The sequence below is a fragment of the Lathamus discolor genome, chromosome W (genome assembly GCF_037157495.1).
Source record: "Lathamus discolor isolate bLatDis1 chromosome W, bLatDis1.hap1, whole genome shotgun sequence".
In the NCBI taxonomy this organism is placed as follows: Eukaryota; Metazoa; Chordata; class Aves; order Psittaciformes; family Psittacidae; genus Lathamus; species Lathamus discolor.
The window spans coordinates 35,871,246-35,898,854 of NC_088908.1; the positions used below are offsets into that span (position 1 = coordinate 35,871,246).

The following is a 27,609-nucleotide window of genomic DNA, read 5'->3' on the forward strand; positions in this document are numbered from 1 at the left end:
CCTCCCTGTGAAAATTCCTTACACAGGGGTTAATGGACTACCACCTCCTATCCTCGAATCCCTGTATCACAGTGAAGTCAGGATTGACAGCAGGTGTACTGCTGTTGGATACTGGTCTATCCCTTTTATCTTAGGCCTTTACATGAAAAGATACTCGAATTCCACTATGATTTGAACCTACTTCTCTAACAGATATTTAATATTAAGGGACTATCTAATATTGATATCTAGTATCAAAGGAATGCTAAAGTAGAAACACCTGACAAATTTATAATTTACAATTTATCATTCGCCATTATTGAAGACTTTGTCAGTAGTACCAAAACACATATGATTTAACGAACTAGGACAGAAGGTCAAAGTCACATAATCAGTTGTGTGATTTGTTTGAAAAATGTGGTATTTACAAAGTATGTAGCAATATGGATCCTTACATCAGAAATTACAATTAGTTACAAAGTCCTGATGGTTTGCCATCACCTTGAACAAAGAATCCATATACGAATCAACAGGAAGCATTTAGGTTACTGTAGGTTAAAGACAATTCAAAGAATACTTGACAGAAACTGTCATAGACTATGGTATATCTTGATACTTGTATTTCCTTCCTATTCTATTGCATTCATGGCCCCATTTTATTTTCCCAGTCAAATGAAAACTCATATTAGTAAAAGAAACTACAAAACAACAAAACAAGAACCAAAATCAACCTGTGTCATAAATGACACTTCATTAAATTAAGAGATTGCAATAATTAATATGGGAAGCACAAATGCATTTTCTTATAGAGTATGTTCCAAGCATCTATTTTTAGAACCTGTTTAAACACTCTAAAACCCAGGAGATTTGTTTCTAAAGAACACACGTCAACAGCAAAGTACTTAATTGCTCTGGACTCTGTTGGAGATGTCGGGTAGCATTACTTGGTGCAGAGGACTTCCTGCTTTATGTCAGGCAGGAAACCCAGCTTCCATTCAAAGCAGAGAGGAGAGGGGAGAAGAAAAGAAAAAAGAAAAGAGCAGTTTTTAAAAATAAACTGAGAAAAGTGGGGGAAAAGTGGGGAGAGGAAGTGGGAGGAATGGTGCTCCTTTTTAACATATTCATCTATAGATTTGAAAATCTTTTTATTTTGTTACCGTAAAAGTCAGTCGGAGAAACTCTCTAAGACTCAATTTGGAGTTTTAGAAAGCAGGCATTCTTATGTCTTTTTTATGTTGAGGATACCAGAACTGTACACAGTACTCCAAGTGAGGTCTCATGAGAGCACAGTAGAGGGGCAGGATCACCTCCTTCAACCTGCTGGTCACACTGCTGATGCAGCACAGGATACAGTTAGCTTTATGGGCTGTGAGTGCACACTGCTGCCTCATGTTCAGTTTCTCATCAACCATCACCCACCTGGATATTGAGCCCTTGACTGCAACTCTTTGTGTGCGGCCATCCAGCCAGTTCTTTATCCACCGAGTGGTCCATCCATCAAATTGATATCTCTCCAATTTAGAGAGAAGGATGTCATGCGGGACAGCGTCAAACGCTTTGCACAAGTCCAGGTAGATAACGTCAACTGCTCTCCCCCTGTCCATCAGTTCTGTAGCTCCATCATAGAAGGCCACCAAATTGGTCAGGCAGGATTTCCCCTTAGTGAAGCCATGTTGGCTGTCACCAGCCACCTCGTAGTTTTTCATGTGCCCTAGCATGCCTTCCAGGAGAATCTGCTCCAAGATTTTGCCAGGCACAGAGATGAGACTGACTGCTCTGTAGTTCCCAGGTCTTCCATTTTCCCCTACTTGAAAATGGGGGTTATATTTCCCTTTTTCCAGTTGTTGGGAGCTTCACGTGACTGCCATGATTTTTCAAATATGATGGACAGTGGCTTAGCAACTTCATTCGCAGCTCCTTCAGGGCCCGTGGATGGATTTCATCAGGTCCCATGGTCCTGAAAATGATCTCAGACCTAATCCTGTCCTACAGTGGGCCAAGGTCTTCATTCTCACAGTCCCTGCATCTCCCTTCCAAGACTTGGGCAGCATGGTCAGGGCACTTGCTGGTGAAGATTAAGGCAAAGAAGTAATTGAGAACCTCAGCCTTTTCCATATCCAGGGAAGCCAGTTCTTTGATTTCCTTCCAGACATAGCCAACATTATCCCCAGTCTGTCTTTTGTTAGAAACATATCTTATGTCCTGGGTTCAGCAGTAGCAGTCATTTTCCTCCTTCCTACTAGCTGGTGCAGTGCTGTGTTTTCAACTTCAGTCTAGAAACAACACTGATAACACACCAATGTTTTTAGTTATTGCTAAGTAATGCTTACCCCAATGATGGACTTTTCAGTCTCACATGTTGTGCCAGTGAGGAGGGACATGGGAAGCCGGGAGGAAGCAGAGATAGGACACCTGACCCAAACTAGCTAAAGGTGTATTCCATATCACAGCATGTTATGCCCAGTATATAAACTGGGGGCAGTTACCCAGAAGGCACAGATCACTGCTCAGGTCAGGCTGGGTATCTGCCGAATGGTGGTGAACAACCTGATTCTCTCCCCTTATTATTTCCCTCATCATCATTATTATTATTGGTGGTAGCAGTAGTGGTTTTGTATTATACCTTAGTTACTGGACTGTTCTCATCTGAACCAGTGGGATTTACATTCTTTTGATTACCCTCCCCATCCCTCAGGTAGCAGAGGGAAAGAACAGGGGAGTGAGCGAGCAGCTGTGTGGTTTTGAGTTACTGGCTGGCCTTAAACCATGACACTATAGAAGCCTTTCCTCTTATCTCTGACATCTCTGGCCAGACTGAGCTCTATCTGGGCCTTAGCTTTCCTTACCTGATCCCTAGCTTCCCTGTATTCTTCCCAGGCCACCTGTCCTCACTTCCACCATCCATAAGCTTCTTTTTTACCCTCAAAATTTCCTCAGCATCTCCTTATCCATCCAAGGAAGTCTCCTGGGCTTCTTGCCCCATTTCCTTCTTGTTGGGACACAACACTTCTATGCTTGAAGCAGGTGATCATTGAATATGAACCAATATTCTAGGGCCCCCCTGCCCTCTAGAGCTTTATCTCATAGAACCTTACTAAGCAGGTTCCTGAAGAGGCCAAAAGGTCCTTGAAGACTCCCTTCAAGTCCAGGACAGTGAGCTTGATCCCTGCTCTTCTCAGTGCCCTGAGGATCCCAAACTCCACCATCTCATGATCACTGCAACCAATGGTGCCTCTGAGCATCACATTCCCCACCAGACCCTCCCTTTTGGTGAGCTTAAGGTCAAGCCTGGCACTTCTTGTCAGTTCCTCTATTACTTGCAAGAGAAAGCTATCTTCCACGCAATCAAGTAACTTCCTGGATTGCTTGTGCCAGGCAGTACCGTTCCTCCAACCGATATCAGGGTGGTTGAAGTCCCCCATGAGGACAAGGACCTGCGAATGGGAGGCTGCTCCTATCTGTCTATAGAGAGCTTCATCCACAGAGTCCTCTTGATCAGGTGGCCTGCAGCAGATCCCCACAGTCATGTCCCCCACTGCAGTCTTCCCTTTGACCCTGACCCACAAGCTCTCTCTTTACTCATCACCTGTCCCCATACAGAGTTCCATTCTAGGCTATCATTGCCATAAATACCTACTCTCCCTCGCCATCTGCCTGGTCTGTCTTTCCTCAAGAGCCTATAACCTTTCCAATCCAACACTCAGTCATAGGAGCCATCCCACCATGTTTCTGTGATTCCAACAACTTCATATCTCTGTAGACACGCAAACATCTCTAATTCCTCTTGATTTTTCCAAATCAATTCTCCACACTATGAGCGTTTGTACAGAGGCATCTGAGCAGAGCTCCAAATAAAGCTGTCTCATTGGCGAGAATGGCTGACATAGCTCTGCATTGCTCTGAGCATTCATTACAGGTGCTGGCATCTAACTGGTAGTTTTGGGATGGATCAGTGCTCCTCTCCCCCAACAAATCTAGTTCATAGTCACTTACCAGTCCAGCTTGGCCAAACAACAACTGTACAGCAGTTTTGCAAGCTCCTCTCCAAGTGGAAGGGCAAACCTGATTTAGTACTTCAGTAACAGGAGAGTCATCCCATGGTGTAAGTCCATTATGGCATCCAGCTTCCTTAATCAACTGCAGCATCGTGTGCTGAAAAAATAAACACTTTGTCATACTAAACACACAATTCAGAAATTTTAACACCAGTGCTTCCACATGTATTTAGCATTGTTCTACATGCTTTTCCAACAACTGCAGCATCTGTTACCTCTGAACAGTCTTGTATAACTAGAAGAGCTCAACTGCAGAACAGAAATATAGAAGAACATCTCTGCTATTTGGAACACAATACTCCTCCAAAGTCATAAAACAGTATTTTTGCTTAACTTGCAGAACAGTTTAATCAAAACTACAAAAAGCACTGCAAAGACAGCAGAACAGCAGCATTTTGAGCTGTGGATAGTTTCAACTCTTCCAGGAACAAGGAACTGGGCTTATAAAACAAACAAACAAACAAACAAACAAACAAATAAATAAATAAAATGAGAATGCTGATTCCAATTGCCCAAATCACTTCTGAATGCATGGACTTATTTTCCATTCCTTCATACTGAAAATACAGTTTTCTCCACAATTTTAAACAATTCATTAAAGTTTGTAAAAAGACATCAAGAAGAGCTTTGTTACAATTTAATTTTATTTTTTTTTTAAACATACCTCCCACCTCCCAGCACTGGGCTGGGCCAGACTTATTTTGTCACCTAAGACAATAAGTGCTCCAAAGACCATCAGCAAGGGCTCACCTTCCCCTCCACTTCTGGATACCTAACCTATCTATTTTCAAAAAGTTCACAGAAGCTTCAATACCTCCTAGATTTCTATGCATCTCTCATATAGAACTGAACTTGCCCAGGTGGTTAAAACATTATCAGAAGCAGGTGTGAAGCTACAATGTTATCAAGATCTTGCTTCCACAGGAAATCAGGCTAAAACTATGCACTTTTAAATACAAGTTTGGCACTGAAATTCTACTGCAGTTGTTCTCTGGATTTTAAGGAATTCAACTTCGGGGTTTTGTTCATTTTGGTTTGGTTTTGTTTTGGTTTTGTATTTTTTTTTAAATTCACTCCTGTAGAATCACAGAATCATAGAATAGTTAGGGTTGGAAAGGACCTCAAGGTCATCTAGTTCCAACCCCCCTGCCATAGGCAGGGACACCTCACACTAAACCATGCCACCCAAGGCTTCATCCAACCTGGCCTTGAACACTGCCAGGGATGGAGCATTCACAACCTCCCTGGGCAACCCATTCCAGTGCCTCACCACCCTAACAGGAAAGAATTTCTTATATCCAATCTAAACCTCCCCTGTTTAAGTTTGAACCCGTTACCCCTTGTCCTGTCACTACAGTCCCTAATGAAGAGTCCCTCCCCAGCATCCCTATAGGCCCCCTTCAGATACTGGAAGGCTGCTATGAGGTCTCCACACAGCCTTTTCTTCTCCAGGCTGAACAGCCCCAACTTTCTCAGCCTATCTTCATACGGGAGGTGCTCCAGTCCCCTGATCATCCTCGTGGCCCTCCTCTGGACTTGTTCCAGCAGTTCCATGTCCTTTTTTTTTTTTTTTTTTATGTGGTTAGATACAAGTTATTACCGTTTTCAGCTTTAGGTTTTCTGCTGCAGACTCATTAAAGGATATTCCTTTCAGAAAATATGATCCTATTTGAACAGGAACAGTGGGCAGTTCAGACTGAATGGGCTGAGGAGGAGTCTGTCTCCTTCCTGTTTGCTGGGCTTCAGCTTCACTGCAACAACCCTGGGACATAACATAGATCCATTACAAGAAATGAATAAATTAGAAAATCCTAATATGAGTCCAATTTATTTGTTTTAAATAGTTATTTTCAAGGTGAGGATGGATGAAAGAGAGAATAGGTTTAGCAGATCCTACCTGAAGACTTGCTTCAATAGCTTTTGGGTTCAAGTGGAAGCCAGCCTTCAGCGCATATTCACAATGGCCTAAACTCTCCAAAGCCACTTTGTAAGCCTGACATTAAACAAAAACTTGAGATAGCACAGGCATATCAGCAAGTAAGCAAGCAGTCACCATGTTTGGATACATATATAAGAATTGTTACATGGATTTACCCTACTCAGTTCTACAGCATACACATTTATCATATAAGATTCCAATACTATAATTCTCAAATACTTCATGGCTGCCTGTGGTACATATTTCTACAGTAATATACTCCTTCCCTATTTCATTCCTTTGCCCACTGACTGTACTACATTGTCATGGTTTAAACTCAGCCAGTAACTCAAAACCACACAGCCGCTCACTCACTCCCCCTCTTCCACCCTGCTCCTGGAGGGATGGGGAGGGTAATCGAAAGAATGTAAATCCCACAGGAAAAGGTGGACAGCTTTTTCATTTCCTCCATCTCCAAAGAAGCAACACCAAAAGCCTATTGGTACCCTTTTGGGTCTTTGAAGTACCCTCTCCTGAGATAATGTATGCTAAGGATGACTGGAGTCTCTGGACCAGTCACAATGGGGTGCTTTTGCCATTCCTTCCCATTTAGGCTGATTTCAGCCTCCAGTACAGTCAACTCTTGGGATCCTCCTGTCACTCTAGAAATACAAATGTGTTCCACCCCTTGATAGTTTGATGGCATCAAGGTACATTGTGTACCACTATGTCCTAACACCTTATTAGTTCTGTGGGACTGATGTGCCCAGCCATCTGATACACACTGTCCAGTAAACCTGATTGTCCCTCTCCTCCATGTGGCTGGAGGCAGGGCCCCTCTACTAGTGATCATAAGATTCTCCACTTATATCTTGTAGAAGGGGATTAGTATTCCTTATCACAGGTTTTTGAGTAGAAACAGCTCAAGGATCATCCTTGACAGTTGTTATCCAATTCACACACCTGTTGCTCCAGAACTGAGGTAGATTTTCCATCCCACTTTTTCACATCTTCTCCGTGATCCCACAGGTAAAACTGTAGGGTGCCCCATGGCATGTATGTCCTATATCTTCTCTCTCAAGCAGTAGGGCACCTTCTGTTAATAGCTGAGATGTGGGTTGGTACATGTGGGGAGCTGGATAAATTGTTTCTCAATTGTTTGAACACCTGGGTCAGGAGTTTTTCCACTGCTGAAATGATGGAAGGGGTGAGATTGTCTTCGAACACTTAGAGTTGATGAGTCACTTTATCCACTGTTGGTGGTGCTACGGCATGCCAGGTCGTTGATGCCAATGAGTGGGCGTATGATAATGGTGCACTCCATGTAAGTTACCGTCACATGGGTTGTGTACATTCGACTTCATCTGGATTGATCGGTGCATTCCTGGCATCCAGCCTATGACAGATCTCTAGAATGGCTGATTCCCTCAGGTACTGGAAGCCTCTCTATCGTGGTCCACTTGGCTGAGTGATACATAACATTGTCCTTGCTAGTATACCTTTCCTTCACAGCTGTCAAGAGCCGCCTCCAAAGGCTGAGGGCTCATTTCTCTTTTGCAATTGCTTTGTCAATTCCTCCTTCCCTAGCAAGTCATCCCAGCTGCTTGGCTTCCCTACCTTCTAGTTTGTGACTCTCAGGCCCATTGTCCCAGCATCGGAGCAACCAGGTGACAAAACACTCACCTGGAAGATGGCTGAAATCTTTTCATATATTCCACAGCTCGGTCGAGGTCTGGGATCGAGAAGTTACCTCTTTCTCTGATTCCTAAATTAATAACTCTCATTTAGATGCTGTCCCCTCTAGTACACGCTTTGGGTCTTCATCTTTCTTCACTGCACGGGTTGCTCTTTGTGCCTCTCGTTTGCTTTTCCCCTTGCTTATAGGGGCTACTGATATTGGCATGGATTGGTTCTTTTTGTTTTGCTGTAGTGCTTATCAATGAGCCAGACCCTGCTTAGCTTTCAAGATAAAACGAAGTCGAGCATTCTCAAGGTGGGATTACCGTTGGTAAAACACATGCTGTATTTGTGGCAATATGCTGATTCCCAGCAAAAGCAGCAGGCTGGTTTCAAGGGTATCCAAAGGCCATCAAAAAACTTTAGAATTTTCAAATGCTGCTGTAAATAGCCTAGTGGGGGAGCGGAGGGCATGAGGGAACAGCCCCTTCATAGGTTTACCACCCAAGGATGAAAGAAAAGATGTGCAGTTGCTAAAAATTCCCATTACATGCCTCCCATAGTATAGAGATGATGGCCACATTGAGAGTGCAAGCCAGACCAGTTTCATGATCAGTGATTATTGTGTCACAAGTCATTACTGTAAAGTACAGCGAAACAAGAACCTTAGCCCAGGCCTCAAAGCTGATAAACACTAAAACAGCAAATACTGGCTGCAAGTAAGGTATGACATGCTGAAACTCTGAGGCCAAGTGCAACAACTCTGAGAGAAAATAAATCAACATTGTGACAAGCGACTATTAATCTGAAACAATGCATGCTTATCACAAATACAATTAGACACACAATTTGTACAATTAGACAAATACAATTAGACACAAATACAAATTGACACTCTGGTCAGATCTGCCGTTATATCAACCCTGTGTGCTTCACGCTGGGCGCCACAAAGAACCGTCGTGGTTTAAGCTTATCCAGTAACTCAGAACCACACAGCCTCTTGATCACTCCCCCCTTCTTCCCTCCCCCCCTGCTCCCAGAAGGATGGGAAGAAGAATTGAAAGAACGTAAATCCCACGGGTTGAGATAAGAACAGTCCAGTAACTAAGATATAGTACAAAAACTACTACTACTACCACCAATAATAATAATAAGGATAAGGGAAATAACAAGGGCAGAGAATACAATTGCTCACCACCCACTGACTGATACCCAGCCTGACCTGAGCAGTGATCTGGGCCTTCCAGGTAATTCCCCCCAGTTTGTATATGAAGCATGATGTGCTGTGGTATGGAACACCCCTTTGGCTAGTTTGGGTCACATGTCCTGTCTGCTTCTTTCTGTCTTCTCCTGTCCCTCCTCACTGGCAGAGCATGAGACTGAAGAGTCCATCATCAGGGTAAACATTACTTAGCAACAACTAAAAACATTGGTGTGTTATCAGCATTGTTATTAGACTAAAATCAAAAAACGCAGCACTGCACCAGCTACTAGGAAGGAGAAATATAACTGTTACAGCTGAACCCAGGACATACATGCACATGAAAGCAGTAGACTTTAAAAATTACCTGCAAAGCACTGTCAATTTTCATGTTTAGTAATTTGAGCTGATGTTCAGGGACTGCCACACTCTGTGAGCAGAAAAGTTGCTGAACTTCAATTCCTGCCAAACATCCATCACAGCCTCCTTCTCGTAGTTGAGATGTTGCCTTTAATGCAAAATAAAAATCCAGGGTAAAGAGTTTTAACATTAAACCAGTTCAAGATTAACTAAATTTTAAAGAGCAGCCAAAAACACCCCACAGAGTTTAAAACATTATAAAGGAGATTAAAAGCAGCACCTGGTGGGAAGGATCTGGAGGAGCTTATTTATTATAATTTATTAAATCTCAACTGCTACTTTGCAAGTACAAATCTCACGTAATTTGTATGGCATATAGGTGTTGGATAGCAACTTAATTCAACATTGTTTGCTGCTACTATTTCAGCTCCCTCTCAGGACTAAGGATCCTGTTACACAGGCCACATGATGACTCTCATTCCCAGAGAAGGGTCTTACAACTTCAACATAAAGGGTATTACTTGCCACAAAAAATACATTTAATCATGTGGACAAACACTCCTTTGCACACAAGGTATATTTTATAAAATTAAGGTTGATTACTGTGGTGCAATTTGAGAAGACCCACACAAGACTAAGATCAACTTAGCACAGCAAGAGAACAGCTTTATGTAATATGATTTAGAAAAATAAGAAATATGAAAAGCCACATATCTAGCTTTAACTGTAAAAAATTACATGACTGAGCAGGGTAAAACAAATAAAAAACCTGCTCTCAGCTGCATTTAAGGTCTTGGAAAGAGCTTATTTTTCAGTCTAGAAAGGAGTCTTGCTCTAAAGCAGGATGTTGAAATTGGGGATTTTTGGTACTACAGCCAATGGTCATTACTTACCTCATTGACACATACAAAACTACAGCATTTTCCAAGTGAAAAAAAAAAAAAAAAGGGAAAATAGCTTTGAGTTACTGACAAAATATTGCCTTAAACTTTATTTTGAAATAGCGGTGTATTCTCTGTCAAGGAGGCTGAGTTTATATGGAAATAATGGATTGCCTTCCTCCACAAAGTCAAAATTTTGAAAGATTTCAGTATTTCAAATCTCCCTTCTATTAAAATGACTTGCATATTAGTCTATCTAAATTTTCAGAGATTTTATTTATCTAGAGAGCACAGATTTTTTCTTATGCTATCCTAAAATCCCACATAAATACTTCAGAGTAATTTTAGTCAATCATAAAAACTGAGAAGTTTCTTCTATTTTTATTCTGGAACTAGGAAGAACATGTATTTTTCTGGTCTCCTCCCCATGTATGTTTAATGAAGGATATAACTAGTATAATATTTCTATTAAACTCTATTTCAAAATACATATTTTAATAACAGAAATAGCTTAAGTGGATTGTTAAGGAGGTATAAAGAAAGTTAAGGTCCCAGATTCTGCAAACCCAAGTTTAATTTTAACCACATTTTAAATAAACTCGATAGCAATGGCAGGGCCTTTCTAGAAATTGTAACAGTTTTAAGGAACTAAGAATATTAAACATAAAATTCACTATTTTTAATGCAAAAGGAGTACAGCTATACCAGGATTAGACCTGTTACAATTATCTGTAATACACATAAAGCACTCCCAAATCCTTATTTTATCCAGTGAAATAAACTTATGCTGCAGTAAAAATTACAAACAATTCTTCTGCATTCATAGTTCTAAAGAAAACTTGCTTGCTTTCATACACCTTTCACATCCCAGGTTGATAAATGGAAACCTTGACAAGATTTCCAGTCAAGATGATAAACAAGCTTGTGTGTGCTGCCAAATTGGACTTCAAAAGCACATGCTCCAAGTTACTTGAATTTAAGGAAACTGTGCATGCAGTGTCTGAAATCATTCTGATCTATAAGCCTGCAGACTTCAATAGTACAAGGGAAAGCAGAAAAGCTCCTAAAACTGATTTTCTTTTTTCAGCAGTAAAAGTAAGGATTGCACAGATGACAAGTGTTTACGAAAATACAAGTCCAGAGAGTGGTACATGTAAGTGATACAGTTCACATTCCAACAACTGATGGAGTAAACACCACCAAGCTTAGCAGCATAAGACAAAAGTGTTAAAAGTGGACACAATGATTTAAGTATAAAATAGAATTTGTGCTCAAAATTTAAGAGAAAGTCATTATCTAAATTATTTTTCATCAAGATTTTTTGCTGGTTTTGCAAAGACAACTTGTATGTTTTATTCTAAATTCCACTTCTGCCAAACCACATTTGAATGCTGTTAATTCATTACTAACAAAAAGCTGTTTCCACTGTTTGTGTACTCCTTATATACAATAATATCACAAAGAAAACTTTACACAGCACAGAGATGGTATAATCAGCATATAGGTAAAACAAGTTTTAGCATCTGAAACTAACTGCACCATGATCCCCACCTGAAATATAGCATGTCTTGAAAAATCAGAGATTTCCTTCCTTTATTAGGGCATCCAGCCTGAATTTAGATTTCACTAAACACAACTGCCATTTCACTAAATATAACTACAGCAAGACCTCCATACCTCTGCTGCTCCTCTCCATGATCTTATTGCATCTTCTAGCTCATTTGTGGGGCTTAAACTTGAGGTTCTGGCTCCACTAACACTCTTTTTCTCCTGGGCTACAGCTTCAGCAAAGCAAGAGTGTGCCACTGGCTGGACTTTCTGCACAGCTTGTGACAGGAACTGAAAGTGGACCTGCATCACCGTCAAGAAACATCGCCCAAGTACCTGCAGGAGAAGAAACAAACCCATTTCAAGCAAACAGAGGATTTCATGGAAGTTTCTCTTTTTCCTTTGTTCAGTGTTTGGGGTACTCAGACTCTTTTTCTATTAAAATAACACTTCAGATCATTAGGGACTGCAGTGATAGGACAAGGGGTAATGGGTTAAAACTTAAACAGGGTAAGTTTAGATTGGATATAAGGAAGAAATTCTTTACTGTAAGGGTGGTGAGGCACTGGAATTAGTTGCCCAGGGAAGTTGTGAATGCTCCATCCCTGGCAGTGTTCAAGGCCAGATTGGACAGAGACTTGGGTGGCATGGTTTAGTGTGAGGTGTCCCTGCCCATGGCAGTGGGGTTGGAACTAGATGATCTTAAGGTCCTTTCCAACCCTAACTATTCTATGATTCTAAGTAACATTTGATATTTAGCCATTTACTTAGAATAAGGTAAACAGCGAGCAAACATTTTCTACAAATTAAAGGGAGATCATACTGATCCCATGTAATTTTTACTTCTGCACTCAAGTTATGGTTATTTGAAGAATGCAAAGCTTGTTCAGTTACTTAGCAATACTGAGCACATGAAACAATAAAAAAATGGGAATAGCATATTATCACAAGGACAAAGTCAACAGCAAAACCCACTTGAACATAGACCTTGCTGAATTTATGCTAAAAAGCCCAAATCAAAAATCTGAATAATTTTAAAACATTATCATTAAAATCAGAAAAGTTTATCTTCCAAGCAGAGCAATAACCAGCAATAAGCATGAAAACCATTTTGCCACATAATGCAGTAGACACACAGTGACATTTTTAGAACAGTGACTGCAGAATGCATGTACAAAGTTGGAGCCCTGTCACTTGCACTGTCTGACAGGAACTGCTAACACTGGCACAAATCACCTCTTCAGAATATTGCACTGAAACAGGTCACTGAACACTCATTTGGAAAGCCCGAGGAAAGGCAGGGAAGCGAAGGGCTGCTGGTGCCTCCCCATACTCGCTGAGCTGAGGGCAGCGCCAGCATCATGCTGGGGAAGGGGGCCCCACCTCCATCCCTTGCACATTTCCATCCCCCTCTATCATACTAGTGCTAATGAGAATTATGACTTAAGACAGGCATACGCCTCATTTACTACAAACAGATCACACAACTTGAGTATTTAAGCACAGCCACAACACACAGAAGAATAGACAGAAGTACAACCATCCAGAAGGACAACCTGAAGAACAATGCAGCACAAACAGGAACGCTCTGTCTGCCTTTAGGGCCAGCCTCTCCTAAGCAGATGAAAGCTTACCACAAAACACAGATACAACATAGCAAAGCAGCAAGTATTTTCCAAATTACTGGAGAAAGTATTTAAAAACTATTCAGAGTGTTTTGTTGCTTTTATGAAGTTTTTCACACAAAGTGGTTTAAAATGTATATTTGACTTTGATTTATTAAAAAAAGACTTGAATTCCGTTTTCAGAATAAATCATAAAATACATAGATGCACAAAGCCATTATGCCTTGAAGCAAATAAATCATCAGGCTTATTTTCAGATACATTCTTCTGGAATAAAAACATTCAGACACAATAATCTCCTTGGTAAGACTCATGTCGTGGTTTAAACAAAAGTCACCCATAAATCACACAGCCGCTTTCTCACTCCCCCCCTTCTTGCCCTCCCCCTACTCCTGCAGGAACAGAGAGGAGAATCAAAACGAATGCAACTCCCACAGGTTGAGATAAGAACAGTTTAGTAACTAAGGTATAACACAAACCACTACTGCTACCACCAATAATAATAATGATAAAGGAAATAACAAGAGGAAAGAATACAACACCTCAACACCAGCCGACCAATAACTTGCCCCACTCCCCCCAGCCGAGCACCGACCGATACCTCATCCAACACTCCAGTCCCTAGCCCTTCCGGGTAACTCTCTGTTACATCCTGGGCATGACATGCTGTGGTATGGAATACCTCTTTGGTCAGTTTGGGTCAGGTGACCTGTCTCTGCTTCCTCCCAGCTTCCATTCCTCCCTGGCAGAGCATGAGGCTCAGAAAGTCCTTGGCCAGACCAAACATTTGAGCAGCAACTAAAAACATCGGCATTATCAACACTGTTCCGAGGCCGAAAAGTCAAAACACAGTGCTGCACCAGCTACCAAGGGGAAAAATAACTGCTACTGCTGAACCCAGGACACTCAGTAGTCACATGAACAGTTATATGCATTAACTATTGTCCTGGGTTTACCAGGAGCCGTTTTGCTCCTTCTTAGTAACTGGTGCAAGCTCTGTTTTGACTTCCAGCCTGGGCAGAGAGCTGATAACACCGATTGTTTTTAATTGTTGTTAAGTAATGTTTATTCTGGCCAAGGACTTTGTGAGACTCATGCTCTGCTGGGGACGAGGGGAGGCCGGGAGGAAGCAGAGACAGGACACCTGACCCAAACTAGCCAAAGAGGTATTCCATACCACAGCACGTCATGCCCAGGGAGGTAACTGGGAGTTACCCGGAAGGGCACTCTCTCTCTTCAGGGGGGTCGAACTCGTTCGGCAGTGGTATCGTATTCTCTTGTTATTTTCTCTTATCACTATTATCATTGGTGGTAGCAGTAGTGATTTGTGTTATACCTTAGTTACTGGGCTGTTCTTATCTCAACCTGTGGGAGTTACATTCTCCTGATTCTCTTCCCCATCCCTCCGGGAGTAGGGAGGGTCGGGGGGGGGGGGGGGTGAGTGGACGAGCTGTGTGGATCAGTTTAAACCACGACAACTATCTACTTCAGAAAAAACAGTGGTAGCAATGCTTTTTTCCATAGCATCCAGACTCCTTTTGACATTCCATTCTGGTTCAATCACTTCCTTTCTTTGTACAAGGCATGAAATTAATTATTTTTGGTACTTTGGCTGACCTCTGAAAGTGGAGTTTGATAAAATGAAAAAAATCTCCAACTTTCCCTACTACAAGATTAGAAAGATTTCTACAAAAAATTGTGATCTGAATATTTCTGTGTATGAAGAATGCAGTTCTCACGGAAAGAAAAAATTAAGACTCATGAGGAATTTCAAGCCAATTAAGTTTCAAAGAATATTTAAGGTACATACGTTGAAGTTTCCCCTGCCTGGGAATAATGCTCAAAATAAACAAATGATTTAGGTTTTTTTTAAGTAGCAGCACACAGCATTCCTAAGTTACAATGTTAAACAGTAAAAACTCTTATTTTGTTAAAAAAATAATCTATTTGAGTCTTCCTCAGAAGCAGGTAAGGATGGCTTTAACTGCTTAAATAAAAACCAAGTGGTGGAGGATTTTTGCACTGTCAAATGCTCATGGCAGATGTCAAACTCACTTTGCTTTAAAGTTTACTAACTGAAGATTTTCTTCCAAAGAGGTGAAACTGCCTTAACTGTGAGAAAGAAGTATGACCACCATAGTTCAACAAATATAGCCAGGGTTGGCCGGCAGGTACCAAAGTATATAAAGCAATATACTAAATCTCTGTTGCAAAGTCTGCAGAACAATATTAGCATATGGATGTGTTTTATTCCATGTATAGACACACCATCATCTCTTTTTGCAAGTTTGTTTTTTCCTACTTTCCCAAGCAGAACTGCTTGGCTCTCTTACTTTAGACCATATCTCAAGGTCTAAGCCCAGCTGGTAACTCAGAAACATGCAGCCACTCACTCACTCCCCCTCTTCTTCCTCCCCCCGCTCCAGGAGAGATGAGGAGGAGAATCAAAAGAATGTAACTCCCACGGGCTGAGATAAGAACAGTCCAGTAACTAAGGCACAATACAAAACCACTACTACTACCACTAGTAATAATAATGATAAGTGAAATAACAAGGGGAAAGAATACAATTACTCGCCACCTGCCAACTGATACCCAGCCTGACCCGAGAAGTGATCCGGGCCTTCCAGGTAACTCCTCCCAATATAGATACGGGGCATGACCAAGTATATCCAGGTCCCTGAGCAAAAGCAATCCCACAAGTGGGTTTGCCTTTACCTGAAGCAGGAATAACCCAGACTGTCTTCCCCAGCAAATACTTTATGCGCACCACAGCAAATTTATCCCCTTCTACAGTACATAAAAGTTATGACTGGGCTGGGCCAGCCCTGTTGGCAGATCCCCTAGTGTTGACCAACCAGGTGGCCTTTGGTAAATGTGTATCCCAATGTTTGAAAGTCCCACCACCCATTGCTCTCAGTGTAGCTTTTAACAGCCCATTGTACTGTTCAGTTTTCCCAGAGGCTGGTGCATGATAGGGGATGTGATATACCCACTCAATGTCATGCTCTTCGGCCCAAGTGTCTAGAACGTTGTTCTGGAAATGAGTCCCATTGTCTGACTCAATTCTCTCTGAGGTGCCACGTGGACACAAGACCTGTTTCTCAAGGCCCAGGATAGTGTTCCGGGCAGCGGCGAGGCACAGCGAATATTTCCAGCCACCGGGTGGTTACTTCCACCATGGTAAGCACATGGTGCTTGCCTTGACAGGTTGGTGGGTCTATGATATAGTCAATCCACCAGGCCTCCCCATATTTGTACTTCAGCCAATGTCCTCCATACCAGAGAGCCTTTAACTGCTTGGCTTTCTTAACCGCAGCACATGTTTCACATTTGTGAATAACCTGGGCAATAGTGTCCATTGTTAAGTCCACCCCTCGATCTCGAGCCCATTTATATGGTGCATCTCTGTCCTGATGACCTCAGGTGTCATGGGCCCACCAGGCTAAAAATAATACACCCTTATGTTGCCATAGAAATCCATCTGAGCCACTTTAATCTTGGCAGCTTTATCTACCTGTTGGTTGTTCTGATGTTCCTCAGTGACCCAACTCCTTGGTACACAAGCATCCACATGGTGTACCTTCACCACCAGGTTCTGCACTCAGGCAGCGATATCTTGCCACAGTGCAGCAGACCAGATGAGTTTACCTCTATGTTGCCAGTTGCTCTGCTTCCATTGCTGCAACCACCCCCACAGGGCATTTGCCACCATCCATGAGTCAGTATAAAGTAGTGGCCACTTGTCTTGTTCAGCAGTGTCCAAAGCCAGCTGGATGGCTTTCATCTCTGGAAACTGACTCGATTCACCCTCTCCTTCAGCAGTTTCTGCAACTTGTCATAGGGGAGTCCATACAGCTGCCTTCCATCTCCAACGCTTTCCCACATTCACAAGACTGAGAAAGTCCTTGATTGGAGTAAACATTACTTAGCAAGATCTAAAAGCATTGGTGTGATATCAGCACTGTTCCCAGACTAAAGCAGAAAACATAGTACTGCACCCAGCTACTAAGAATGAGAAAATACTGCTACTGCTGAACCCAGGACACCATACTAAGAACAGACTAAAAACCTAGAGACTATGTAGTAATCAAAGACAAAGTGGAACCATCACAGGTGTCAACTATTAACTTTTTCTTGGTAGTGATGCGTTTTCTTAAACCATTTCTTAGAATAATTTTATTGCATATACAATGAGGTCTCTAGCTTGCAAGCTTTTTGTCCCAAGAAATACAGCTCTAGCACCTCAACTTCCTTAATATGTTACCATGTAGGACAGCTATCTATCTCAGCAGGGAATAACCTTACCTAAAGGAATCTGTCTTCCTGTTTAGGCAATTGGAGGCAATGATACTGTTTTGGGAGGTCCCACTTCAGAATTCCTTGTCTCTGAAACAGGTGATGAGTTTAATCAAACTGGTTACCTACAAACAGGAGCATCAGGTAAAGATGCAGTGTTAGGTTAATCTGTCCCATATCATCCTCCTAATGGGGGTACACAATCAACTTTGGAATATTTTGCTGGACAAAGCATACACATAAAATTGCCAGATTTCATTTATGAACAGTGATGCCATGCAAATTCCCTGGCAAATAAATCTTACACAACAGATTCTTTAAAATAGAACACTACCACTAATAAAGTTAGCAAACAACCAGTGTCAGTCTTCCACACTTAATACAAACACTGACCTGCAGTTCCAATTCCAATTTTACGTAGTAGATTTTTTATTTTCTTTTTGGCTATTTCCCTAAACAAACAGAATACTCAACAAAACAAAACATCACAACACACTTTTCAGTGGTTTCCTACTATACCCTTTTCCCTGAGCAGAGTTCTTAATGGCTTTCATAACAATAAGTCCTGTGCATAACCCATCTACCCACTGAAGAATCAGCTTAATATAGTAATATAATGAAACTAACAATGAGGCATGACTCAAACTGGTGTACCAGATGATAAGATAGCACCCTTTCCCACATATTACTCAAAGTAGGCAGAATATTATTCATTTTTACCTTGCAGCAGTGCCCTGCAGTTTGGAAGAATGATCTTGGTTACCATAGAAGTAAGTTGGAGAAACTCTCTGACTCAATTTAGAGTTATAGAAAGCAGGCATTCTTTACTGCAGTGCTGGGCGCACAGGCAAATCATTCTGCAAAGGTGAGCGCACCCATTACTTGCTGGCAGCAGCTATATATTTAGCATACTCATGCATATGCACAGCATTTCCAGGAACTAATTATAATATCTGCATCCTAATTACACGTGTTTTCTTGCTAAGTGGGGGTCCCTGGTGGTCGCTGATAGTCTTCCTCACTGTGTTTAATGAATAACCTCAGTGTTTGTGCACGCTCACAAGGTCCTAGTGCTTAGTTAGCAGTTGATATGTCCTTGCTTCTGTTCCAGTCTCGCTCCATGTTGGGCCCCACTCTGTTATCTTGAAGGCTGACATCCTTGGTTTTATTTACTGTCTCCTTAGTTGTTATAAATCCTGTGACATTCCTTCCCCCGTCAGCTGAACATTCCTTTCTCTCTATGTGTTAGAAATTAGAACAGTTTGGTCTATTCTACTATGTTAAAGGCACACACACTACTGTTAGTTTAAATTTTAAGCTTACAATCTGATGACCAAAACACCTCCAAGGGAAGACACAATCCTGCTCATTGAAGAAGTGTTACCTAAAAGACCAACTAGATTCCAGCAGAATTTCAGCTACAGTACTAGAAGACATGGGCAACCTGACAGACTCATTTCTGTTAACAGTCAACTAGTAGTGATAATCTGATATTGACAGCTACTAAAATGCTAACTATGATTTAGCAAAAAAGCATTTAAGTATTAAACATTTAAAAAAAAAGGCAATTAAAATGTAATACAAAGTATTTCTAAAGACAATGCTAGCAGATCCGAGAGCAGACCATGAGACTGTAGACCAAGACAAGAGTACAATGGCATTCCGGCAAGCCATAGCATTTTCTACTGATTTGAAGCAACTTTTTGCTACTGACAGTTCTTCAACTTGGAAAAGTCTAAATCCAATCCCTGTAAATCACAGGAAAGATAATTATTTTCAAAAATATATTTAAAATTAGGCTTTAAAATGTTTGTTAAGGATAGCTTACATTTTATGTTTACTCAGACATTTTTGTCCCACAAGCTTCTTGACCAAAAATCTTCATTTACTTTATACAGATCAAAACAAAAAAATTGTCTCCATTTAGTGCAAAACCAAACGTCCATGTAAATATCCCGTGCCCATTCATGTTTCCCTTTTGTTTAGGAAGGCAACATGTACAATCTCTGTCATTACTACCACTTTTAAGACAATACACAAGCACCATGTAGCTAAACCAAGACTCATTGTTCACATTTTGCAGTACCGAGGCTGCTGCAAACCTTCACAGAAGATGAGGACATACACAAACATTTTTCAGTTTTAATTCCCCCCCCAGATTTCCTTTAATGCTTTTATTAACAGAAGTACAGTTTTACTGCAGTCTTCCAGCTTACAACAGATCTGGAAAACTTAACACAAAACATACTCATTCCCCTTGAGTTGCAAATTGTTTCTCACCCATACAGGCACAAAACACCTGAGAAGTCAAAGTTTTTTTGAAAGGGGAAAATGAAAGGCAGAAAACAAAAATCAACATTTGCATTTCTTAATTTTCTTAATTTCTTAAATTTGCATTTAAGAAACCTTGGGAAACTCAATCTGTCACCAACACTTTGATCAGAAGTCACCTTCTTACACATCCTGGCAGACAGCTCTGAACTAGCAAGCTTTGTTCTGCTAGAAAACAGTAAATGAATTAAAACCCTCACCCACTGCGGCTATGGTCCAGGTTGCACCACCTTTTTTTAGTCCAAATCCAAGTCAGTCTACGTTCATCAAAACTTGACATTTTCTTGATAATGCCTGCCCTGGTGGCTAGAGACTACTACACTAGATAAAAATGTGTGGCACTTCAGAAAAGCTCTCCGCTAAATTTCTAAAACCAAACCTGCTTTCCTTATATTTCTCATTCTTCCTCAAGACATACAGCCTTTGTTAAGGCAGGCTTAAGAAAAGCATGTCTTCCTTAGGTGGGCTCATGCATAGAAAAAGCCTCGTTCTCATGTTCTCCTCATGAATTTCAGGTTCTGTCCCCCCACACCACCATGAAGTACAACCTACCTCTCAATGTTTCTGTAATACCAGACTCTACCCCTCAAACAAGAGGCTCTGGAGTACCACTTCATAGGACAATGCTGAGCTGCCACTCAGACATTCAACCCTCACTCAATTCTTTCTCAGTTATAAGTTCTTTCAGTCATCACTACAGAAGCTACAAAAGCAACTTCAGATACTACTGTATTTTCCCCATATATTTTCTAAGGGGACAATTACACTGCCTCTCACATTCTTTTCCCCTTGGTTTCCCTGGTCAGTGATCTCTGATAAAGTCATGCAAGCCCTTAATATTTTTCCTGTTTCCACTGTGAATTTTTTAATCCTGGTGATATTTTTAAGAATTTAAGAATTTTAACTTTTCTATAGATACGGGGGAAAAAAAACAACAAAAAAAACAAACTGTGCTTTTATTAAAAATTTCAGCATGAATAGCTCAGTCTTCAAATCACAGAAATGCAGAGTAGGAGAGACTCTCAAATGTCACCCTACTGTCCCAAGCAAGGAGCAATTTCATCTGGGATAGTTTTGCTAGATGTGGGTTTAACCTATTCTGTAAGTTCTGCATGATGTAGGCTCCCCACCCATCGTACCAATCCACATCAGCACTTCACTAACACTACAAAGTATTTCTACAGCATCTAATATTAATCTTGCCTTCTGAAATTTAAATTCATTACTTCTTGCTACACCTTACGTGGACACAGAATCATAGAATAGTTATGGTTGGAAAGGACCTTAAGATCAGTAGGCTTTCTTTGTTCAGGTTTTTCCCTGGTGAGCAATCTGGTTGTTCTGGGTTGTTTCTTTTGGATTTACTTTTTTTTTTTTTTTTTTGGATATTAATTGAATTTAGTTGCTTTCATAGAATCATAGAATAGTTAGGGTTGGAAAGGACCTTAAGATCTTCTAGTTCCAAACCCCCTGCCATGGGCAGGGACACCTCACACTAAACCATGTCACCCAAGACTCTGTGCAACCTGGCCTTGAACACCACCAGGGATGAAGCATTCACAACTTCCTTGGGCAACCCATTCCAGTGCCTCAGCACCCTTACAGTAAAGAACATGAAAAACAAAACACTGTCACATCTTCTGGCAGCTTCTTACAGACCTGAACAATTTTGATTTTCCTTCTTAGTCTTCTCTTTTTGTAAAGTCAGTCTTTTCAATTTGTCCTCTGAAGTCCTATTCCCTGGATGTCCAATTACTCTTGTTACTCTCTGGTATCTCTCCAGTTGCTCACTATTTCACTAAGTACCATAGCAGTGGCGTGTGGGGGCAGTATTGTGCTTAACACAATAATAACCAATAGAGTTGAATGCTTATTTCATGGTCCTTGCAGGTTATGAGGTGAGTAGCTTGAAAGAGGACGCCTTTAACACCGGAGCGGGGGAGAGATCAGCGTCCGGAAGCCTCAACTCAGAGCAGCCAGAGCTACCGAGGGAGATTCAATTCCTAGAAAGGACCTGCCCAGGAGCCGGCAGCTCCGCTGACGCGAGCCGCTGACTCACAGGGGGCGGAGCCAGGAGCAGCAGCACCAACCCCGAGTGGTTAAAAACCTGCCCCAGGGAGCGCGGCAATCAGGAGCGGGATAAGGCAGTTTGTGCGGCAGTTCTTGCGGGCAGGCGAGCTGGATGGTGAGCATCCGTCGTATGGCCAGGGCCCGGTCTGGAAGGTCTGCTCTGGCTGCCCCGGCGGTGGCCAGCGTAGGCACCCAGACAGAGCAGATGACAGGGGAGGCTGCAGTGCAGAGCTCGGAGTGTAGAGGGTGCCTGCACTGGTCTTGTGAGGGAAAGGTGCACGATGGGCAAAGCTGCACTCGGTGCTCCCTGGTGGAGGTCCTCCTGCAGCAGGTGGCTGAGCTGCGGAATGCTATTAGCGGGCTTCAAGATGTCAGGGTAGCTGAGAGGAAGCAAAGCTGCTTGCTCTAGCCCCATACTGTGCAGTGGCCTCAAGCTTCCCTTCCAGCTCATGAAGGAAAGAAGGAGGCCACCAACCCGGGAAGTTGGGAATTAGTGACAAAGAAAAATAACAAAAGAAGGAGGAAAAGGACAACTAAAGGCAAGGGGCTTCCTCTTAAATCTGTTGTCCCCATGCAGAGCCGCTGCTGTACTGCAGGAGACTAACAAGGAAACGCTCTCGCACCACAAACAGCCAGATTATACACAGGTAAAGATCTCTACTGGCACTACGAAGAAAAAGCGGCGGGTCGTAGTAATAGGGGATTCTACTTTGAAAGGGACAGAAGCACTCGTCTGTCAGTGTGGAAGACAACTTCCTTCTGCAAGTAATAGGGGAGCTGACAAGGAGAGGTGCCATGCTTGACCTTGTGCTCACCAACAGGGAAGGTCTTGTTGAGAATGTGGTACTCCAGGGAAGCCTTGGATGCAGCGATCACAAGATAGTCAAATTTGATATCCCCAGGACAATGAGGAGAGCGTGCAGCAAGCTCACTGCCCTGGACTTCAAAAGAGCAGACTTTGGCTTCGTCAGGAGCCTGCTCAGTAAGGTTCCATGGGATATAGCCCTGGAGGGCAGGGGGGCCCAAGACTCTTGGTTGATATTCAGGGATCACCTGCTACAAGCTCAGGAGTGCTGCATCCCAACTAGAAGGAAGTGCAGCAGAAGGGCCAGGAGACCTCCTTGGATGGATAAGGAGCTGCTGAGGAAAATTCAAAAGAAAAAAGAGGCTTATAAAAAGTGGAAGCAAGGACACGGGACCTGGGTAGAGTACAGGGATGTTGTCTGGGAAGCTAGGGACCAGGTTAGGAAAGCTAAGGCCCAGTTAGAATTAAACCTAGCCAGGGATGTTAAGGATAACAGGAAGGGATTCTACAGGTACATAGCAAACAAAAAACAGACTAGGGACAACATAGGCCCCCTGAGGAAGCTCTCGGGAGAACTGGCTACACAGGATTTGGAGAAGGCTGAGGTTCTGAGTGACTTCTTCGCCTCAGTCTCCACTGGCAAAGTCTCTGACTGCACCACCCAGTTCTTAGAAAGTAGATGCAGGGACTGTGAGAATGAAGACCTTGGGCCCACTGTAGGAGAGGATCTGGTTTGAGACCATCTTAAAAATCTGAACACACACAAGTCCATGGGACCTGATGAAATTCATCCGCGGGTCCTGAAGGAGCTGGCGAATGAAGTAGCTAAGCCACTGGCCATCATACTTGAAAAATCATGGCAGTCAGCTGAAGTTCCCAACAACTGGAAAAAGGGAAATGTAACCCCCACTTTCAAGTAGGGGAAAATGGAAGACCTGGGGAATTACAGACCAGTCAGTCTCACCTCTGTGCCTGGCAATATCTTGGAGCACATTCTCCTGGACAGCATGCTAAGGCACATGAAGAACAACAAGGTGCTTGGTGACAGCCAGCATGGCTTCACTAGGGGGAAATCCTGCCTGACCAATTTGGTGGCCTTCTATGATGGGGCTACAGAACTGATGGACAAGGGTAAAGCAGTTGATGTCATCTACCTGGACTTGTGCAAAGCCTTCTCTAAATTGGAGAGATATCATTTTGATGGATGGACCACTCGGTGGATAAAGAACTGGCTGGACAGCCGCACACAAAGAGTTGTGGTCAATGGCTCGATGTCCGGCTGGAGATTGGTAACGAGTGGTGTCCCTCAGGGATCGGTGTTGGGACCGGTCTTGTTTAACATCTTCGTCGCTGACATGGACAGTGGGATTGAGTGTGCCCTCAGCAAGTTTGTCGATGACACCAAGCTGTGTGGTCCAGTTGATACGCTGGAGGGAAGGGAAGCCATCCAGGCAGACCTTGACACGCTTGTGAGGTGGGCTGATGCCAACCTTATGAAGTTCAACCATGACAAGTGCAGGGTCCTACACCTGGGTCGGAGCAATCCCAGGCATGGCTACAGACTGGGCGAAGAAGAGATTCAGAGCGGCCCTGCAGAGAAGGACTTGGGGGTGCTGGTCAATGAGAAAAAGAACATGGGCTGGCAGTGTGCGCTCGCAGCCCAGAAAGCCAACCGTATCCTGGGCTGCATCAAAAGGAGCATGACCAGCAGGTTGAAAGAGGTGATCCTGCCCCTCTACTCTGCTCTTGTGAGACCTCACCTGGAGTATTGTGTGCAGTTCTGGTGTCCTCAACATAAAAAGGACATGGAACTGCTGGAACAAGTCCAGAGGAGGGCCACGAGGATGATCAGGGGACTGGAGTACCTCCCGTATGAAGACAGGTTGAGAAAGTTGGGGCTGTTCAGCCTGGAGAAGAGAAGGCTGCGTGGGGACCTCATAGCAGCCTTCCAGTACCTGAAAGGGGCCTATAGGGATGCTGGGGAGGGACTCTTCGTCAGGGACTGTAGTGACAGGACAAGGGTTAACAGGTTAAAACTTTAACAGGGGAAGTTTAGATTGGATATAAGGAGGAAATCCTTTCCTGTTAGGGTGGTGAGGTACTGGAATGGGTTGCCCAGGGCGGTTGTGAGTGCTCCATCCCTGGCGGTGTTCAAGGCCAGGTTGGATGAAGCCTTGGGTGGGATGGTTTAGTGTGAGGTGTCCCTGTCCATGGCAGGGGGGTTGGAACTAGATGATCTTGAGGTCCTTTCCAGCCCTAACTATTCTATGATTCTATGAATCAAAAAATCATTGATAAATTTTATTATTAATTGAACGTGAATTGGAATATAATAATCCTATCGGGACAGTAAAGAAATATGGTGGGAAAAGTTGCAGACTGGCTCAAGATCTCGGAGCAATCAACAGATTTGCAGAGGATATTCGTCCAGTAGTAGCTAATTCATATGACTTCTTGACTAAATTGAATAATAATCAGAAATGGTTTGCTGTCCTGGATTTAAAGGACGCTTTCTTTTGCTTACCACTGGCCAAAGAAAGCCAAAATTATTTGCTTTTGAATGGGAAAATCCTGACACAGGAAAGTAAACTTGGACAGTATTACATCAAGGGTTTAAAAACAGTCCAGAATTTCTTGGAAATCAGTTAGCACTGGAATTAGAATCATGGAAGCCACCTACTCAGATGGGGACTCTGTTACAATATGTGGATGACCTATTAATTGCTACAGAAACAAAGGAGGATTGTATCCAGTGGATGGTAGAATTAATAAATTTTCTGGGACTGAATGGTTACAGGGTATCCAAACAAAAGGCCCAACTAATCCAAACCCGAGTTTCCTACCTAGGATATGAAATAGCAGGAGGACAGGGAGAACTTGGAGCTGCTAGGAAATAAGCCATATGTCAGAATCCACAACCATCGACCGTCAAGGAGCTCCAGACATTCCTGGGAATGACTGGATGGTGCAGACTTTGGATCCATGATTATGGAGTTCTGGTAAGACCACTATATGAACTGTTGAAAGGAAACCCTCTTTAGAAGGGAATGATACAGCAGAGGGGGCTTTTAGAAATTTAAAAACAGAACTAATGAGAATGGCAGGTCTGTGACTTCCAGATGTGACTAAATCCTTTAGGCTATATTCCTATGAAGAACAGAGAATAGCGTTGGGGGTTCCTTGCTCAGAAACGAGGACCCTACAGAAGGGCAGTGGTGTATTTTTCAAAACAGCTGGATGAAGTGAGCAAAGAATGGCCTGGATGCCTAAGGGCTGTGGCAGCAGTTGTCATGAATATTGAAGATGCTCGCAAATTCAACTTGGGACAAAAATTACTGTACTAGTGTCCCATGTTGTATCAGCAGTCCTGGAACAGAAAGGAGCCCACTGGTTATCTCTTTCACATTTTTTAAAATACCAGGCCACCCTTGTGGAACAGGATGATATAGAAACTGTGGTCACTAACATTGTGAATCCAGCATCCTTTTTGCAGGAACAACTGACAGAACCACTAACACATGACTGCTTGGCCACTATAGAGACTGTATATTTGAGCCAACCAGATTTGAAAGAAAAACCTCTGGAAGATGTTGATTCTTGGTTTACTGATGGTAGTAGCTTCATGAAAAATGGTGAACAAAAGGCAGGATATGCTGTTACCACCAATTCACAGGTAATAGAAGCTAAACCTTTACCCGCAAACACCTCTGCCCAGAAGGCAGAAATAATAGCATTAACTAGAGCCCTAGAATTGACTAAAGACAAAAGGATAAATATTTGGACTGATTCTAAATATGCATTTGGTGTGGTACATGCACATGTTGCTATCTGGAAATAACGACAACTTTTGAACACCCAAGGGAAACAGATTAAACATGCTACAGAAATTCTACAATTACTGGAAGCTGTTCAGCTACCTGAAGAAGTAGCTATTATGTACTGTAAAGGACATCAGCAAGGTAAATCTGATCAGGAAATTGGAAATATTTTGGCTGATTTTGAAGCCAAATGAGCAGGTGAACAATCTAAACTCATGTCCTTAATCCCTGATGTCAAAATAACAATTAAAAAATCTAAACCTAAGTCTTCAAAAGAGGATAGAAAATTAATTGAAGATCTAAAAGGGCAGGAAAACAAAGAGGGTGGGGTTCAGATACCTGATGGGAGAATTGTAACCCCCTATAACCAACTCTGGAAGTTAGTTCAGGAGGAACATAATAAAACTCATTGAGGTAGTAACTCTTTGTATAAATCACAGAATCACAGAATCCCAAGGGTTGGAAGGGACCTCAAAAGATCATCTAGTCCAACCCCCCCGCAAGAGCAGGGTAACCTACAGTACATCACACAGGAACTTGTCCAGGCGGGCCTTGAATATCTCCAGTGTAGGAGACTCCACAACCCCCCTGGGCAACCTGTTCCAGTGCTCTGTCACTCTTACAGTAAAGAAGTTCTTCCTGATGTTAACGTGGAACTTCCTATGCTCCAGTTTACACCCATTGCCCCTTGTCCTATCACTGGATATCACTGAAAAAAGCCTAGCTCCATCATCCTGACACCTACCCTTTACATATTTGTAAACATTGATGAGGTCACCCCTCAGTCTCCTCTTCTCCAAGCTAAAGAGACCCAGCTCCCTCAGCCTCTCCTCATAAGGGAGATGTTCCACTCCCTTAAATACTTAAATTGTAGGAAGAAATCTATATACTATAGTTCAATTAGTGACAAAACAATGTCAGCTATGTCTTAAGAATAATTCTAAGACTGAAAATAGAAATCAAATTGGGACAATTGGTAGAGGAAGTTATCTGGGACAGCAGTGTCAAACAGATATTTCTGAATTACAAAGAAAAGGAGGTT

At 42.5% G+C, this 27,609-nt stretch overlaps 1 protein-coding gene across 7 annotated transcripts in view; it reads right to left on the reverse strand.

The window, feature by feature from the left end:
* LOC136004230 (granule associated Rac and RHOG effector protein 1-like) overlaps positions 1-27,609 on the reverse strand; it is a 100,915-nt gene that overhangs the window by 32,576 nt on the left and 40,730 nt on the right. For 5 of the 7 annotated variants that reach the window (XM_065660535.1, XM_065660532.1, XM_065660534.1 and 2 more), the window contains 5 exons: positions 11,749-11,955; positions 9,198-9,338; positions 5,932-6,027; positions 5,635-5,796; positions 3,973-4,131 (listed from right to left, as the gene is read on the reverse strand). In XM_065660535.1, the coding sequence (XP_065516607.1) occupies positions 3,973-4,131; positions 5,635-5,796; positions 5,932-6,027; positions 9,198-9,338; positions 11,749-11,955 (765 nt within the window). The remainder of the gene's footprint in view (positions 1-3,972; positions 4,132-5,634; positions 5,797-5,931; positions 6,028-9,197; positions 9,339-11,748; positions 11,956-27,609) is intronic. The other 2 variants (XM_065660536.1, XM_065660537.1) reach the window with 2 other exon arrangements.